At 37.3% G+C, this 17,618-nt stretch overlaps 1 protein-coding gene across 3 annotated transcripts in view; it reads left to right on the top strand.

Annotated features, from left to right (window-relative positions):
• The window catches only part of BAZ1A (bromodomain adjacent to zinc finger domain 1A), a 93,870-nt gene extending 76,516 nt beyond the window's left edge, over nucleotides 1–17,354 (top strand). For all 3 annotated transcript variants that reach the window (XM_042989559.1, XM_042989560.1, XM_042989558.1), the window contains 7 exons: nucleotides 956–1,104; nucleotides 8,864–9,111; nucleotides 9,203–9,429; nucleotides 11,205–11,674; nucleotides 13,896–14,038; nucleotides 15,263–15,350; nucleotides 16,344–17,354. In XM_042989559.1, coding sequence (XP_042845493.1) covers nucleotides 956–1,104; nucleotides 8,864–9,111; nucleotides 9,203–9,429; nucleotides 11,205–11,674; nucleotides 13,896–14,038; nucleotides 15,263–15,350; nucleotides 16,344–16,540 — 1,522 coding nt within the window. In that variant the 3' untranslated portion in view covers nucleotides 16,541–17,354. The remainder of the gene's footprint in view (nucleotides 1–955; nucleotides 1,105–8,863; nucleotides 9,112–9,202; nucleotides 9,430–11,204; nucleotides 11,675–13,895; nucleotides 14,039–15,262; nucleotides 15,351–16,343) is intronic.
• The last annotated feature ends 264 nt before the right edge of the window (nucleotides 17,355–17,618 follow it).

Genomic DNA, 17,618 nt, shown 5'->3' with positions numbered 1-17,618 from the left:
ACAAACTCTCTTTTACTCCACTTTGTGCTAGTGCAGACAAAAGGCAGCTTGTTAGGATAATGATAATTGCTCAAGTTTAAAATAAAAAGTCTTTGAGCCTAGGGTTTTAATTTCAGAAAGTAATTTTATATTGTCCATTTTTCTATAGGATATCTTAGTAAATTATGTTGGGCTTAAATATTATTTGAATTATTAAACAGAATCTATATCTGTAGATCTGTAGATAGATGCTTTGACTTTCTCAGAGTTCTTTTTGGATAACTCTCCTTAAGGAGTTTATTTAGAAGGAAATGGAAAAGAGACATTAAGCTAGCAGCTATGAAACAGGATAAGAGTTCTGGTAGAAGCAGATACCCAGTACAAATGTAGTACATAGGAGGGCTACTTGTCTTTGTAGATCAAGGAAGACAGCACAGGAAGTGCCAGAGGAAGTGACCAAGAACCTGAGACCTAAAGGTGGGGAAAATGTACTGGGAGGGAAGACATAGTACTAAAGGCTTTGAGCGAATAGGTTTGTACGTGTAAATGATTATTTTAGCTGCGGCATGGAGATTTATTGCAAAGGGAATAAGATTGATGGCTAAGAAACTATTCAGGAGGCAGCTATAAATATCCCACCCAGTAAAAGTTGAAGCAAGAGAAATAGAGGGAAGCTGCCTGGTCTGCTTATCCTTAAGGCCCACCACTGGGTCATCTCCCTAAATCCTTTCCCCTAACCCGTGTCTCATCCACCTTTCCTCCAAATATTTGCCCTTCTGACCTTAAAGGACTTGGTATTTAGTTAAGCTCTTGATTCATGTATTTATCTCACTTTTCGGCTAGCTTATGTGATCTCCTTTGAGATTGGGGAAACTATTTCTTACACAGGTGTGAGTAAGCATTTGAAGGAGTTAGACTCAAGTCTTACCTAACAGTGTTTTTAAGTACCGTAAACTCTTCCATGTTTTCATTGTAGACTTTTGGGCATAAAAACAGAAACTCCAAGTACTGTCTCAACTAATGCAAGCACACCACAGTCAGTAAGCAATGTGGTTCATTATCTGGCAATGGCACTTTTTCAGATAGAGCAGGGCATTGAGCGGCGTTTTCTCAAAGCTCCACTTGGTAAGTATCAATTTTTACTTCAAAATATTATTTATATTTTAAATGATTTTGAAATTGCCTCTTAATAGAAATTTATGGGCTGACACAATAAAATTGGCTAATTGGAAAAGCTTGAGATTATATTTTCACTTAAAAGCCTGAGATTTTTTTTAAATAATGCTAAAGTACTTTTTATTGTAGATACTGATCTTTAATGACTGTCTATTTAAGTGTATCTGTTAATCCTTTCTTTTGTGTGTAAGTTTCATCAAAAGAAAGATTACCAAAACCTGTGACTAGCCAGATCCTGAATGATCAAAAATTGTAGATAAGTATTTCTCTTGTTATTTAAAACAGAATCCCAAAGAAGCTACTTAAATCTCCACCACTGGGGGTATGGTTTAACAGTGTGGCTCACTAACCTGAACACTGTATAAGAAGCACTAAATCAGAAATACCAAGTGTTAAATACAAATGAGGAAATTCTCTATAATTTATGGCTAGGATGATAGAAATAATACTATCTGGATCATGTTTTAGCAGTTTATTAAATTAATAATCTTTTAGGGACTAAGCTAGGAATATAATCATTATGTCTTTGGGAAAATGTGTGTTTCAAGTTCCAAATCAATTTTCATGTCGTAACTGCCTCTACTTCCCTATGGTTAATGTTAAATTAATTTATAGCTCATCATATTCAAGATAGTTTGTATCTCAGTAGTGGGGTGTGAGAAGAAACAGTTTTTAAAGCCATATCTTTTTGGTCTCATATTGAAAAAGCAACTTGAATAGGCTAAAATCATTTAAAAAATTTTTTTAATATTATTTTTGAGAGACAGAGAGAGACAGAGCATGAGTAGGGGAGGAGCAGAGGGAGAGGGAAACACAGAAACCGAAGCAGGCTCCAGGCTCCAGGCTCCAGGCTCCAAGCTCTCAGCACACAGCCCAATGCAGGGCTCAAACCCGCAAACTGTAAGATGATGACCTAAGCCAAAGTCGGATGCTTAACCGACTGAGCCACCCAGGCGCCCAAATCCTTTTTAAATTACGTGAATATTGTTGAATATTAAGAACAAAATTTTCATAAATATATGGTGCTATCAGAATGTGAATATATTTTTTAAATGTCTGTTTTAAAATTGAAGAGTTTATGGCCAGTATCTCATTGTTCTAATAAGCCTATTCATATTTTTTATAAATTGATAATTCCACCATGAGCTTAATAACCACTTTTCAGATTGGAAAGTAGCAGTTGTAGAAATAAATACATGTGATCAAAGCTCACAAAAATATTAGTTTGTATTTGCTATGTCACTTTTACTTCCCAGTCTTCAATATTTCTTAATATTTTCTGTGTCTAAATTGAATTACATGTACAAGAGATTTCTTACAAGCACATGTGAATCTACAATTACTTCAATTAAAATTTCAGTTGACAGTTATTTGTAAACTATGTAGCTCTTAGAAATATATCACTACTACTCATTAATCCCATGATTCCAAAAGACATAAGATGCCATTCAGCTTTTTCCATTTCTGAAATTGCCATCAATTAAAGTTGTTTATAAATTCAAGGAAAAAAAAATCAAATTGCTTAGTGTGTCCATATTTTCATCAGTACATCTTTTTAAAAACTTAGACAAAGGGGAAAAGTTAACACTGGAGAATGTTGCAACTAATATCTAGTAGGTTATATGAGAGCTGAGAGCTATAGTGTTCTTTATGCTGGTTTGTATATAGCAGTATTGGAACATTCATTTCATCCTAACAGATAAAAAGGAGCAATTTCAATTTGAAGTCTTAAAAAATAGGTGAAACAAAAGTTTAACTTACTTTAGTGGTAAATATTGATCAAAGTTAGATGTTAATCATTTATAATATGGATATTATCATCTACCATTGCTGCGACATAAAAAATTAATTAGAGGGGCACCTGGGTGGCTCAGTCGGTTGAGTGTCTGACTTCAGCTTAGGTCATGATCTCACGGTTTGTGAGTTCAAGCTCCGCATCAGGCTCTGTGCTGACAGCTTGGAACCTGGAGCCTGCTTCCAATTCTGTGTCTCCCTCTCTCTCGTTCCCTCTCCCCCTCATGCTCTGTCTCTTTCTCTCAAAAGTAAATAAACATTAAAAAAATTAATAGAATAATTGGTGTCTGTAGCTTTTTATATTATATTTAAGCTTTTGGAGGGTCTGTTTTGAATGGGACAACAAGAGATAGAGCTTTCTCAGGGTTTTTAAGATAATCTTTTTTTTTTTTGAATGTTTATTTATTTTTGAGAGAGACAGAGTATGAGTGGGGGAGGGGCACAGAGAGAGGGAGACACAGAATTTGAAGCAGGCTCCAGGCTCCGAGCTGCCCACACATAGCTCACCGTGGGACTCGAACACACAAACTGTGAGATCATGACCCGAGGTGAAGTCACACGATTAACTGACTGAGCCACCCAGGCACCCCTAGATAATCTGGGGTTTTTTTTTTTAATGTTTATTTATTTTTGAGAGAGAGACAGACAGAGCACGAGTGGGGAGGGGCAGAGGGAGACACAGAATCCGAAACACGCTCCAGGCTCTGAGCTATCAGCACAGAGCCAGACCCAGGGCTCGAATTCACAAACCACAAGATCACGACCTGGGCCAAAGTCGGACGCCCAACTGACTGAGCCACCCAGGTGCCCCTAAGGTAATCTAAACATTAGATCAAGGTAATCAAGTATACCTTAATGTGGGAGAGAAATGGGGGTTCCACTTTATGAATGTTTGAGATAGCATATATATTAAAATTTTCCATGCTTGTGATTATTTTTCAACATAGTAAATTAATTGTGGTAGGAATTTTCCCAGTTTAGCTCCAAAGATTATTTCAGTTTCTTGAGGAAGCAAATAAGAAATAAAAATTCTACTCTTGTTCCACTTTCCTTAGTATGTCCCTTTTATTCTAATTAATCACATTAATAAAACTAGGCTTTTTTAACTTGAGGAAGATACTCATATTTGAATTATTTTAGGTAAGATATGTGAGAATTGTTTGTTCACATTGGTAATTTCATCACTTATAAAGTCATTACTTCATAAAGTCATCACCCGTAAGCTATGAAAAAAATCCTAAAACTAACTTTATCAGTTTGAAATTAGGTAACACAGAAATTAATAAAGATCAAAAGGGAGATTAAAAAAAAAGGACAAGAAAAAGAGGAAGATCAATCTAGTGTGAGAGATGGTACATTTTTAACTTTTTAAAGAATTTTGTCTTTTTAAAGAATTAGGAATTTACTTTCTATGTTGCTGAGCACTGGTTTGAATATTTAGCTTTTGAAGGAAAACCGTGGGTTTAATTTTTTTGGAAAGGAGTGGGGTTGGGGATAAGCTTATAAAACAATATCCTCTTCCTAGCATTTTCCTTTCTACATTTCATACCTCAGATAATGAAACTTAAAAACTGATATATAGGGTGGCTCAGTTGAGTATCTGACTTCTGCTTAGGTCGTAATCTCACGGTTCGTGAGTTTGAGCCCTGAGTTGAGCTCTCTGCTGTCAGCCTGGAGCCCACTTCTGATCCTCTGCCCCACTCTCTCTCTGCACCTCCCCCACTTGTGCACTATCTCTCTGTCTCTCTCTCAAAAAGAAAAAACATTTTTTTAAAAAGTGGTATATAAAAAGTTGACATTGGTGAGTTTTAGTATACTTACTTATCAGTGAAAAGGATGAACAGTAATGGAAGGTATGTTTATTTATTTTGCATATGGTATTTATTTATAGATTTTTTTTTTTTTTTTTTTTTTTTTTACTAGAAGGTGGGAGTTTTTTTGTGTTGTTTTATCCCCTGGAGAAACCTACATAGCTTGGTCACATGAATTACTGTATGTGGCAGTTAATAATAAGAAATCTCCCAGTGTAATATTTGATCATATGACTCTACCATTATTTCATATTAGTAACATACTTTTAATTAGTAATTTCTTGAGGAACTTATGCTGGCATGATGGAAGATAAAAGAGAAACAAGATCTATCTCCCCTTGAGAGTTTTATAATCAGGAGAAGAAGCAAGAAAATAAACCAAAAAATGGAATCAATTATATATACTTTTTATCCTTATTGGTACTATATAAAAGTAGAAAACCATGGACATCCTTTTGTATTTAGAATATTTAAGGGGCACCTGGTGGTTCAGTCGGTAAGGGGCACCTGGGTGGCTCAGTAGGTTAAGCATCCAACTCTTGATTTCGGCTCAGGTCATCATCTCGCAGTTCGTGGGTTCGAGCCCCCCACTGGGCTCTGCTGGGGTTCTCTCTCTCTCTCTCTCTCTCTCTCCCTCTCCCTCTCCCTCTCCCTCTCCCTCTCCCTCTCCCTCTCCCTCTCCCTCTCCCTCTCCCTCTCCCTCTGCACCTCCCCCATTTGCTCTCTATGTCTCTCTCAAAATAAATGAGAATAAACTTTTAAAAAGAAAAAATAGAATATTTAAAAGTAGATGGGATAAAAATTGGACCTTGAGCTACGTACCACTGGTTTAATTTTATTAAAGCACATCTTTGATCAAAACCCATAATGTGTCACCAACCTTTGAGTTAACAATCAAACAGACTTCCAAAATTCCAAAGTTTCTTCACAATTTGTCTTTTTCTTCCACTCTTCCACATTGGCCTATGCAAACTTATTTCTTACACTTAACAAGAATGTCCTCTGGTTTACCCAGAAAGATTTCTTCAAGATCTTTGAACTAGCAATTTTTGTTACCTCCTTCCTTAGAGGTTCTGCTCATGCCAGAACTTTTCATGAAGCCTTACATCAAAAAACCAAGGTAAATAGAAAACACAAAATGAGAGGGTAGAAATAAAACAAAGACTGTATTATTGCATTTCCCACTTGGCTAATATTTCTCTTTAGCTTTGCCTGAAGAGCTTTTGACCCATTCATTTTTTTCCCTCTCCCACTGAGCTGTTAATCTCTTATTTTTGGAGGTTCTGATTATTTTCAAACTCCTTGGTTATATTTTCAAACGTTTATTTCTTAAAACATATTAAAATAGTTATTTTGTTATATTCTGTGTCTAATTCTGATATCTCAGGTCTTTCTTGGTCAGATTCTGCGGACTCTTGCTTGTAACATTTTGTTTCCACATGTGCATTATGGGTTTTGACTAAACTCTCATTCCTCAGAACTTGATCCATGGAAATTTCTTCAGAGAGAATGTGCAAAGATTTGTACTTGTTTCTGCCATTCACCTGAGGTCACTACCAACCTGAACCCCCTTTAAAAATTTTGGTTTTTTCAGGTTTTAAACTGTTTTAAGGCACTGCTTATAGTTACATATTCTCGTGGTAGATTTATTTTCCCTTTCCACCCAACACCAAGGTCCAAGTGAGCAGATTTCCTTGCTACATCTTTCTTTCTGCATGGTATCCTTTTCCACCCTTACACTTAAAGGTATAGCCTTATGGTGTCCTAGCTTTTCAGAAAGGACTCAACACATTGGGTGAGCCCTTTATTCCGTGTCCTGTCTCTCTCACCCTAACAGTCAAACAAGAGCTCAAGACTCACTAGTGTTTGGCAGGTCTGTTCCTTTATGATTTCAGCTCCTCGTGTATATCTTCACTCTCCCAGCTGTATAAAAAGTTTCCTAAAGGTAGGGACCATAGAACACACTTGTGTCATCTTCTAAATTGTTGCGCATAGGAGGAACAGTATAATTCAGAAATAATGGTAACATTAACAGCATTTACTTATGCATGACAGGCATTTTATTTTTCTTATGTACATTATCCCACTTAATCTTCCCACCAGTTCTCAGAGGTGGATAGTATCCACATATTACTCTTGAAGAACCTAAGCACAGAGGGGTTAAGTAATTTCCCCAAGCTCACATAGGGGAGCTAGTACTCACCTCAAGGCAGACTGACTCCAGAGCTCACATTCTTAAAAAAATTTTTTTTAATTTTTATTTATTTTTGAGAGAGAGAGAAAGAGAGAGACAGAGCATGAGCAGGGGAGGAGCAGAGAGAGAGGGAGACACAGAATCTGAAACGGGTTCCAGGCTCTGAGCTGTCAGCACAGAGCCTGACGCGGGGCTCAAACTCACAGACTGTGAGATCATGACCTGAGCCGAAGCCGGACGCTCAACCGACTGAGCCCCCAGGTGCCCCATCCAGAGCTCACATTCTTTTAAGCATTATGTTATGGCCCAGGAGGACTTTTTTTTTTTTTTTAAGATAATAGTAGGAAATATGGTACAATAGGAACAAAGTATGTATGGAGTCTTATATATCTTGTAGAATTTTGACATTATGTGGTAGTCCCTTCATAATTAAGTATATCTTAGGAAAATTAAGGTGGTAGCAATAATTGAAGCTTATTTTTTTAATGTTTTGTTTTGAGAGAGATCATGTGCCAGGAGAGGCGGGGGGTGGGGACAGGGAGGGCAGAAGATCTGAAGCAGGCTCTGCGCTGACAGCAGCAAGCCTGTTGCAAGGCTTGAACTCACAAACCATGAAATCATGACCTGAGCACAAACCGACTGAGCCACCCAGGTGCTCCAGCAATAATTGAAGATGGAAATCACATACCAATGTAAAATGATAGACTGACTACATTAATGGCATCTAATGAAATGACGCTTAATAAATTTTTTAGTCCAGAAGATAAAGGAATGATGTTATTAATGACAGAAAGTTCCAAATGTTTCTATATAAATATTGGTACTGAAAGTTCTTTTGGGAGATGGGGTGTTAGCATTTTTTATTTACCTCATTTAAAAATTATTTTCTTAGAGGGGTGCCTAGGTGGGTCAGTTGGTTGAGTGACCAGTTTCAGCTCAGGTCATGCTCTCACGGTTCATGAGTTCAAGCCCCGCATCAGGCTCTCACCTGTCAATGCAAAGCCCGCTTTGGATCCTGTCTCCTTCTCTCTCTGCCCATTGCTCACGTTGTGTCTCACTGTCAAAAATAAATAAACATAAAAAATATGTATTTTCCTAGAGATAGAAGATAACAGAGTTGGCATTTGTACAGAATTGATATTTTTAATAATAGCTTTATTAAGATATAATTCACATATATAAAATTAATCCTTTTAAAAAGTGTATAATTCAGCAGCCATTCCCCATGATCTAATTTCAGAAAATTTTCATCGGCCCCAAAAGAAACCTCATATGATTGATACTTAGAAAGAAGTCCATCTTTTATCCGAAAAGAAGAAGTAATATTCTTGATTCAAATGAATAGTCACTGACTTGTAATCATATTTAGCCAGTCCTCTAAATTAGGTCAAGATTTGGTAACAAAGACTAGATTGAGAACACATTGCCTAAGTTATTTTTCTCTTTTAACTATTGAAACCTTCAAGCATTTGATATACGGATTTAAATAATTCCTTATGTCATAAACAAGATACGGCTCAGCAAATATTTTCTTTAACATGAAGTTTTTAATATTAACATGATCTTTTTGTTAAGTATTAGAAAAACTTTAAAATCAAATCTGTTTAAACTACTAAGAAAATAGTTCTAGGAGATGTCTAAGGTTTGCCTAGAAACTTTTTTTTTTCTAACGTTTATTTATTTTTGAGACAGAGAGAGACAGAGCATGAACGGGGGAGGGTCAGAGAGAGAGGGAGACACAGAATCTGAAACGGGCTCCAGGCTCTGAGCTGTCAGCACAGATCCCAACGCGGGGCTCGAACTCACGGATCGTGAGATGGTGACCTGAGCCGAAGTCGGACGCTTAACCGACTGAGCCACCCAGGCGCCCCTGCCTAGAAACTTTAATCACTTTACCTTTTCTTTTAAGATGCCAGTGACAGTGGACGTTCTTATAAAACAGTCCTGGACCGTTGGAGAGAGTCTCTCCTTGCTTCTGCTAGTCTATCCCAAGTCTTTCTTCATCTCTCCACCTTGGATCGTAGTGTGATATGGTCTAAATCTATACTGAATGCTCGTTGCAAGATATGCCGAAAGAAGGGTGATGCTGAAAACATGGTGCTTTGTGATGGCTGTGATCGGGGTCATCATACCTACTGTGTTCGGCCAAAGCTAAAGGTATTTTTCCCTTCTTCTACTTCTTAGATTAAATTGAGTGATTGAGGTTTTGAGTGATAGATGATTAATGATCATTTCTGTGATTTGTCAGACTGTGCCTGAAGGAGATTGGTTTTGTCCAGAGTGTCGGCCAAAGCAACGTTCGAGAAGACTCTCCTCTAGACAGAGACCATCCTTGGAGAGTGATGAAGAGATGGAAGACAGTATGGGAGGTGAGGATGATGAAGTTGATGATGATGATGAAGAGGGTCAAAGTGAGGAGGAAGAATATGAGGTAGAACAAGATGAAGATGACTCACAGGAAGAGGAAGAAGTCAGGTAAGTCCATGCAGTAACATGAGAGTTTGTGAGTTTTAATCACACAGTGTCTTGACCTTGCAAATACAAATGGAATGGTTGGGGCCCTTAACTTTTTTAGAAACCGGTGGGTAATAAGTGGCCTGAGGTTATCCTTGCTTTAGTTTTATAAGCATTTGAAATTATTCCTGAGGAAGTGTAGTAGCTATATGAACCTACCCAGATCATAAAATCAAATATGAGTTCAAGTTTGGACAGGAATACTAATTCAGACCTCCAGTAAGTTTGATTTTACTTCATTTTATGCCTGAAGCAGCAAATAAGCATTCCAGAGGATATTCATGAGATAAAGATGAATGCAGCTTCCCTGTGCCCCTATTGCTTTCTCAAGGAGTTATACTCAAACAAAGAGAGAAAGAGATATGCCAAGAAGCACATTATATTGTTATATTTCTACCACATTAGCACCCAGAAGGGGTCAGCTTCTATATACTACCATATAGCCAAGTACTCTGCAACTTAGCAAGTGCCTGGCTATTCCAGCTGTGGCAGCACTAGAGCATTCTCCCTTTATTTGTCCCTTTTTAACATTTGAACCCCATTCATGTGGAATCAGGAAAGTGAATGTGAAGCAAGGGCAACTTAGAACTGACAAAGTACAAAAAGACCAGTCTGAGGAGGGGTAAGTAGAAAGAGCTGCCCCATCTATTTTAAACAAGTTGTTTTTGTTTGTTTTTTTGTTTTTAATTTTTTTTAATGTTTATTTATTTTTGAGAGAGAGAGTACGAGCAGGGTAGGGACAGAGAGAGACAGAGACACAGAATCCAAAGCAGGCTCTAGGCCATGAGCTAACACAGAGTCCGATGCAGGGCTCAAACCCACGAACCATGAGATCATGATCTGAGCTGAAATCAAATGCTTAACCAACTGAGCCACCCAAGAGCCCCAACAATAGCTCCAACTAGCAAGAGCTATCACCCCGGTAGATTATAAGGGCAGTATTTGTGTTAACATAAAGATGATATGGGAAATTCTTGGAAATATTTTAAGTAAACTGGAAACCCAGGTATATGGGGAGATAGATAAAAAAGGCTTAATGGAGTTGTTTGATACTTGTCTACAGCTTAAAGGCAATTAAAAGAGTGAACCTAGAGTTGCCTGGCTGGCTCGGTCATTGAAGCATGTGACTCTTGATCTTGGGGTCATGAGTTCGTGAGTTCTAGCCCCACGTTGGGGTTAGAGTTTACTTAAAAAATAATAATAGGGGCACCTGGGTGGCTCAGTCAGTTAAGCGGCCGACTTCGGGTCTGGTCATGATCTCACAGTCCGTGAGTTCAAGCCACGCGTCGGGCTCTGTGCTGACCGCTCAGAGCCTGGAGCCTGTTTGGGATTCTGTGTCTCCCTCTCTCTCTGACCCTCCCCCGTTCATGCTCGCTCTCTCTCTGTCTCAAAACTAAATAAACGTTAAAAAATAAAAATAATAATAATAATAATAAAATGGAAGATTGAACCTAGTTTTGTATTTTACAGTAAGAAGCAGAAGATGGCAAAGAGACTCTTAACATACTATTCAGGAACCATAGGTTTAAGGCCTATTTTAGTTGCATTCATTGGCCAAAACTGTAGGTTACCTCAGCCTCAGTGGTAATGAAAAGTGATGAAAAACTGTTACTGTAAGGAGACAAAAGAAATATATATAGAACTCATCGGCTGAATAGTAGAACAAGGGAAATAGAAATAATCTTAATTGCATCATTTCTCTGTACAATAATTATGTTTTCAAACAATATTTACAGCCCACCAAAACGAGGAAGACCACAAGTTAGATTGCCAATTAAAACAAGAGGGAGACTTAGCTCTTCTTTCTCAAGTCGTGGCCAACGACAAGATCCTGGAAGATATACTTCAAGGAGTCAGCAGAGTACACCCAAAACAACTGTTTCCTCTAAAACCACTGGTAGAAGCCTTAGAAAGATAAAATCTGCTCCTCCAACAGAAACTAAGTCTTTAAGAATTGCCAGTCGTTCTACTCGCCAGAGTTACGGCCCACTGCAAGCAGATGTATTTGTGGAACTACTTAGTCCTCGTAGAAAACGCAGAGGCAGGAAAAGTGCTAATAATACACCAGAAAATAGTCCCAACTTCCCTAACTTCAGAGTCATTGCCACAAAGTCAAGTGAGAAGTCAAGATCTCTAAGTGTTGCTTCAAAACTTTCTCTCCAAGATAGTGAATCCAAGAGAAGAGGAAGGAAAAGACAATCTACAGGTATGAAGAAGTCTAATTTAAACTATTCTTACCTAAGAAAATGGAATAATTTTGAAAGATGGAGTGTTGTGGGGTGCCTGGGTGGCTCAGTCGGTTGAGCATCCGACTTCAGCTCAGGTCATGATCTTGGCTTTCATGAGTTCGAGCCCCGCATCGGACTCTGTGCTGGTGGCTCGGAGCCTGGAGCCTGCTTTGAGTTCTATGTCTGTCTGTCTCTCTCTCTCTCTCTCTCTCTCTTTCTCTCAAAAATAAACATTAAAAAAAAAAATTAAAAAAAAAAAGGTTGAGTGTTGAGATACTTTGAATCATTTTTTAAAAGCTGTCACTAAGATACACAAAGTTACTAGGGAACAACCCAGCCTGAAGCATAATGTTCATTGAAGGGGCAGCTAGCCATTTGAGGAGTAAGGTAAATTATATTGTCAGTATTTTTCTAGTAGTGTAGCAAGATAGTTGTGAAAAATTTTTAGTGTTCTGTTTCTAATGGAGAGATTTGGCCAACATTTGAACAGTCTTGGTATAACATATTCTAACATTTCATTCTCTTCCACCCTTTCTACTTTAAAACACATATATTCATCATAACCTACACAGGCTACATTGGGTTATTTGGTTAAGTTTCCTATCTGGCATACTGAATTTGGGGGCAGGGGAGAGCTGGGAGAGTTATATTGTTAGGGAGTAATCATCAGCTGTCTTTTTAATTCTGATAATCATTTTTTATAGTAATCTCTATCCCATATAATCTCTTTATTTATCTCTTCAATCCTATTCTTTTCTTCCTTTAGTGTCCATAGTAATAAAACTTTGATATTTCCAAAAAAATAAAATTAAACATAAAAAGCATTACTGTTCCTTGAAGAATTATAGATAGGGTGTATTGTATTATTCAAACCTATGACAGGATTAAGGAATCCATTGGTGAAAGAACGGAAGACCCATTAGTCTGTATGTGCAGTCACCGGGTTGTTGGGTTTGGGAGGGTTCTATCAGGTAACTTGGCACCGAGATCTAATTTAGCTTTTCCCATCCCCTTATCTGTTTTGCTCTTCCCCAATTCTGAACTTCAAGCTACTTGGAAAAAATAGTACACCTGAAGCATTTGTATTCTAAAAAACTCTGATAAGAAAAAAATTTTGTTGTTGTTAATTGATTTATGAATTTACTGACCTGGCTCCAAGGACAAACAAAGGGGAAAATGTATGGATTTACATTTAAGTAGAAAATTTAAACACCTGAATTCATAATATGAACTATGCTGCCCTTTTCTACTCATTCATACACTTTTCCTCTAGTTCATACATTCCTAATGTATTTCATTATATACACCTTAGATTTTATGAGAAAACATTTTAAGAAAGTCTCCATATAAAAATAAGACTTATAGGAATAATCTTTTACTTCATTGTTGAGAATTACTTTTATGCAAGGTAATCTATAAAGAGGCCTACTTGCTAGATCTGAAGAGGTTACCTTCCTAAGGATGTGTTTTCAGAAATACTGGAGAATTGCTTACTTTCATTTTATTATAGTTGAAAATGTATTTTTAATAAAACAGGCTAAAAAATAATGTATAAACTTTATAAATGTATAAAGTTCTAGAAACTTTCTTTTATATTACACTGTTGTTACAATATGTTCCCAATGATGGGGCACCTGGGTGGCTCGGTCAGTTAGGCGTCTGACTTCGGCTCAGGTCATCTCACGGTTCACAAGTTCGAGCTCTGCCTCGGGCTTTGTGCTGACAGCTCAGAGCCTGGAGCCTGCTTCAGATTCTGTGTCTCCCTCTCTCTCTGCCCCTCCCCTCCTTGCACTGTCTCTCTCTCAAAAATAAATAAACATTAAAAAATTGAAAAAGAAAAAACACAATATGTTCCCAGTGAATGTTCATTTGGAAATGTTATGATCAAAAAGGAAATAGTGGGGGTGCCTAGCTGGCTCAGTCAGTGGAGCATGCGACTCTTGATCTCAGGGTTGTAAGTTTGAGTCCCACATTGGGTGTAGGGATTACTTAAAAATAAAATCTTTAAAAAATAAAAAAAGGAAATAGTAATTTTTGATCCAGATTTTCATATCTCCAATGTAAGTTAGTTTATCTCAATATATACAGAATGGCAATTTTCTCTTTGAATTTAGGTGTATTTATAATACCCTGTTTAGCTTGTAGTGATCAAATATTTTGCTTTGTAATCACCTAAAATTAATTTAATCATTTATTTAGAATCATCTCCTATGACACTGAATCGAAGGAGTTCAGGCCGACAAGGAGGAGTTCATGAATTGTCTGCTTTTGAACAACTTGTTGTGGAACTGGTACGGCATGATGACAGCTGGCCTTTTTTGAAACTCGTTTCCAAAATCCAGGTAAAATTATTAGATTTGATAAAATGTGTTCATGTATATTATCTGATTTTAGTCTTCTTGGCAACTTTGAGGTAGTCAGAACTCCCATTAGTCACTACATATTGGAATGTTGGTTCCTGTGTTGAAAAAAATGGCATTAGGGCGCATTGTGTTCTCAGTCCTTTCTAATCCTGTGACTGATTCTCAACGAATGATGACAGTATGTTGAAATAACCTCAAAGGTTTTTTTCCATGTAATGAATATGAATAGATTTAATTCAACTGAATATCGTTATTGGTACCCTAAGAAAACAGAGATGGCCTAAACTAAGGGATTTGAGATGGTGCTGGAGTTCTTTATATACTTAAGGCCGTATGTGATATGCTGGAGCAGAATGTGATATGCTGCAGCAGATAGGGCAGTGTTAACAGTGCTGTAATAGAAGTTATAATGGTCCTCCAGAAGTGGAGAAGAAAAGGAGATTGATTTGACCATTTCAAAGGGAGGGAATAGCAGGAATTAGTTCTTTATAGAAGAACTAGAACTGTTTGGTCTGGTCATTAAGGAAAGGTAGGATTTCAATAGTAAGAAATAGAATAAGGACATTCTAGGAAAAGGAGACCCAGAAATGAGAATATGGGAAATGATGGTAGTTTAAATGGAACAAAGGGTGTGTTAGAGAGGCACAGTAGAGAGAAATAGAGAAAGAGAGCATACAAGCAAAATCATAAGCTTTTTCTCCTTTTTTTTTATTTAAAAAGAAATTTTTTATGTTTATTTTTGAGAGAGACAGAGCATGAGCGGGGGAGGGGCAGAGAAGGGGGGAGGGAAGACACAGAATCCAAAGCAGGCTCCAGGCTCTGAGCTGTCAGCACAGAGCCCGATGCGGGGCTCGAACTCACAAACCGTGAGATCATGACCTGAGCCAAAGTCAGATGCTCAACCGACTGAGTCACTGAAGCGCCCCTCCTTTTTTTTTTAAGTTTATTTATATATTTTGAGAGAGAGGCAGCATGCATGAGGTGGGTTTAGCAGAGAGAAAGGGAGAGAGAGAGAATCCCAAGCTGATAGCACAGAGCCCGACGCCAGACTGTCTGTCTCACAAATCACAAGACCATGACCAGAGCTGAAACCAGGAGTTGGATACTTAACTGACTGAGCCACCTAGGTGCCCCAAGATTTTTCTTTTCACAACTTATCTCTGATAAATTTTCTATAGGAGATATATTTGAATTATTTTACAGGTCCCAGACTATTATGACATCATCAAAAAGCCCATTGCCTTAAATATAATTCGTGAAAAAGTGAACAAATGTGAATATAAATTAGCATGTAAGTAATTTATGTTTTTCTCTGATAATTATTTTTGTTTAAAGAGGTAAAGGCTGTTTTCTCGTGATTTAAATGATGTATATTAATGTGGTTGTATAGATGGCATCCCAAGAGGTCCCTAAAATGCTTGTCTATGTATACAGAGATAAAAGATGCATAGGGATTAAATGAATTTTAGATATTTTATAGAATCTGATCTTGATAGAAGTTCTATGTAATTATATAGCATTCCTAATTACATAAGTGCATAGTTTCAACAAATCAATTAAAAAAAAAATTTTTTTAACGTTTTATTTATTTTTGAGACAGAGAGAGACAGAGCATGAATGGGGGAGGGGCAGAGAGAGAGGGAGACACAGAATCGGAAGCAGGCTCCAGGCTCTGAGCCATCAGCCCAGAGCCCGACGCGGGGCTCGAACTCACGGACTGCGAGATCGTGACCTGAGCTGAAGTCAGACGCTTAACCGACTGAGCCACCCAGGCGCCCCCAAATCAATTTTAAAGCATTTATAGTTCAACAATTTTAAGTTTTCGTTCTACTACCTTGTTTCAGAGGCTTCAATTTCTTTTTTGGGGAACAGGGTAGAGTCAGGTCATTTGTTTGTCTTTTACATGAAAACAATATGGAGTAGAGGCTTCAGTTTCTTTTTTCTTTCTTTCTTTCTTTTTTAAAGTTTTTATTTATTTATTTTGAGATAGAACCAGCAGGGAAGGGACAGGGGGATGGGGGGAGACAGAGGATCTGAAGCAGGCTCTGTGCTGACAGCAGAGAGCCCAATGCAGGGCTCAAACTCACAAACCATGAGATCATGACCTGAGCCAAAGTCAGACGCTTAACCAACTGAGCCACCCAGGTGTCCCAGAGACTTCAATATGTAAAGAAAAAAGTGGGCTTCCGTTTTCTTAATGACATTTCCAGCTGTGATACAAACAAAATGTATATTTATAATTTATGTACTTTTATTCTAATCTCATTTGTTTTTTTCTTTCTAGCGGAATTTATCGATGATATTGAGTTAATGTTTTCGAACTGCTTTGAGTACAACCCTCGTAACACAAGTGAAGCAAAAGCTGGAACTAGGCTTCAAGCATTTTTTCACATTCAGGCTCAAAAACTTGGACTCCATGTTGCGCCTGGGAATGTGGATCAAGTTAGCACACCACCAGCTGCAAAGAAGTCGCGAATCTAATTTTGTCCTTCTGAAGGATATATTTGAGAAAGACAAATTGTTCATGAAAATGGAACATTAAATCATGCTCTAAAGCAGACATATATATTTATATATATAAAGCAATAACAACTGATTGACCACATTGAAGTGTGGCCTGCACTATATTCTCAATTTTAATATTAAGCACTCAGGAGAATGTAGGAAAGATTGCCTTTGCTACAGTTTTGTTCAGTATCTAATAAGTTTGATAGATGTATTGGTTACAGTACTGGTTTACAGAGGTTTTTGTACATTTTGAGATCATTCATGTGTCCCAATATCTCTGAAAATATTTTCTCACCTGTGATTTATTTTGTCATTGATTTTTTTTTTTTAGAAGTGTGGTATTAAGGGAGATTTGTCCATACAGATAAATCTTCTATTATAGCACAGTTTAGGAAAAAAAAGCATATATGTCTAAGATGTTTAATAAGCACATTCTTTCAACACTACACATGAATGCATCCAATTTTATATCCTTGAAGTGCTGTACCAATGCTGGCTGGAGATATTAAGTCTGAGTTTATTAACTAGATATTTATTTAGCATTCAAAATAATTTGTGAATTTGTTTTGTATTTATAAAATTTGTACCTGGAAAATGTTCTTTAATTTTTTAAACATTTTACTGTGTTTTTGTTTTATTTCTCTAACTTCTTTAATGAACAATCAATAAAAGGTAACACCCTCCCTTTTCCCTGACAGTTCCTTCAGTTTTACAGAACTGTATTTACAGGTTTCTATGTACAACTTTTTTTAAGTGTACAAATAAAATGATACAAGTTTTTCAAGTATTCGGAATCTGGAATTTTTACAAAGCAGAATTGGACTATTGCATGTGATACATACAGACCATAGGAACTAATGTTTTATTGTACCTGAGTCTCTATGGCAGTGATTTGCATCTTTTTCTGCCTCAACCCTTGAGAGATAAGATACCTCCCATGAGTAACAGCAGCAGTCTCTGATAGGGATTCTCAGTAAAAGGAAGAAAGAAAGTTTGGAATATGCCCACCTGGTTAAGAAACACCACTCAACATTTTATAAATTAAATAGGA

The sequence above is a fragment of the Panthera tigris genome, chromosome B3 (assembly GCF_018350195.1).
Source record: "Panthera tigris isolate Pti1 chromosome B3, P.tigris_Pti1_mat1.1, whole genome shotgun sequence".
NCBI classification, from domain to species: Eukaryota; Metazoa; Chordata; class Mammalia; order Carnivora; family Felidae; genus Panthera; species Panthera tigris.
This window is presented reverse-complemented; position numbering and strand designations above follow the sequence as displayed.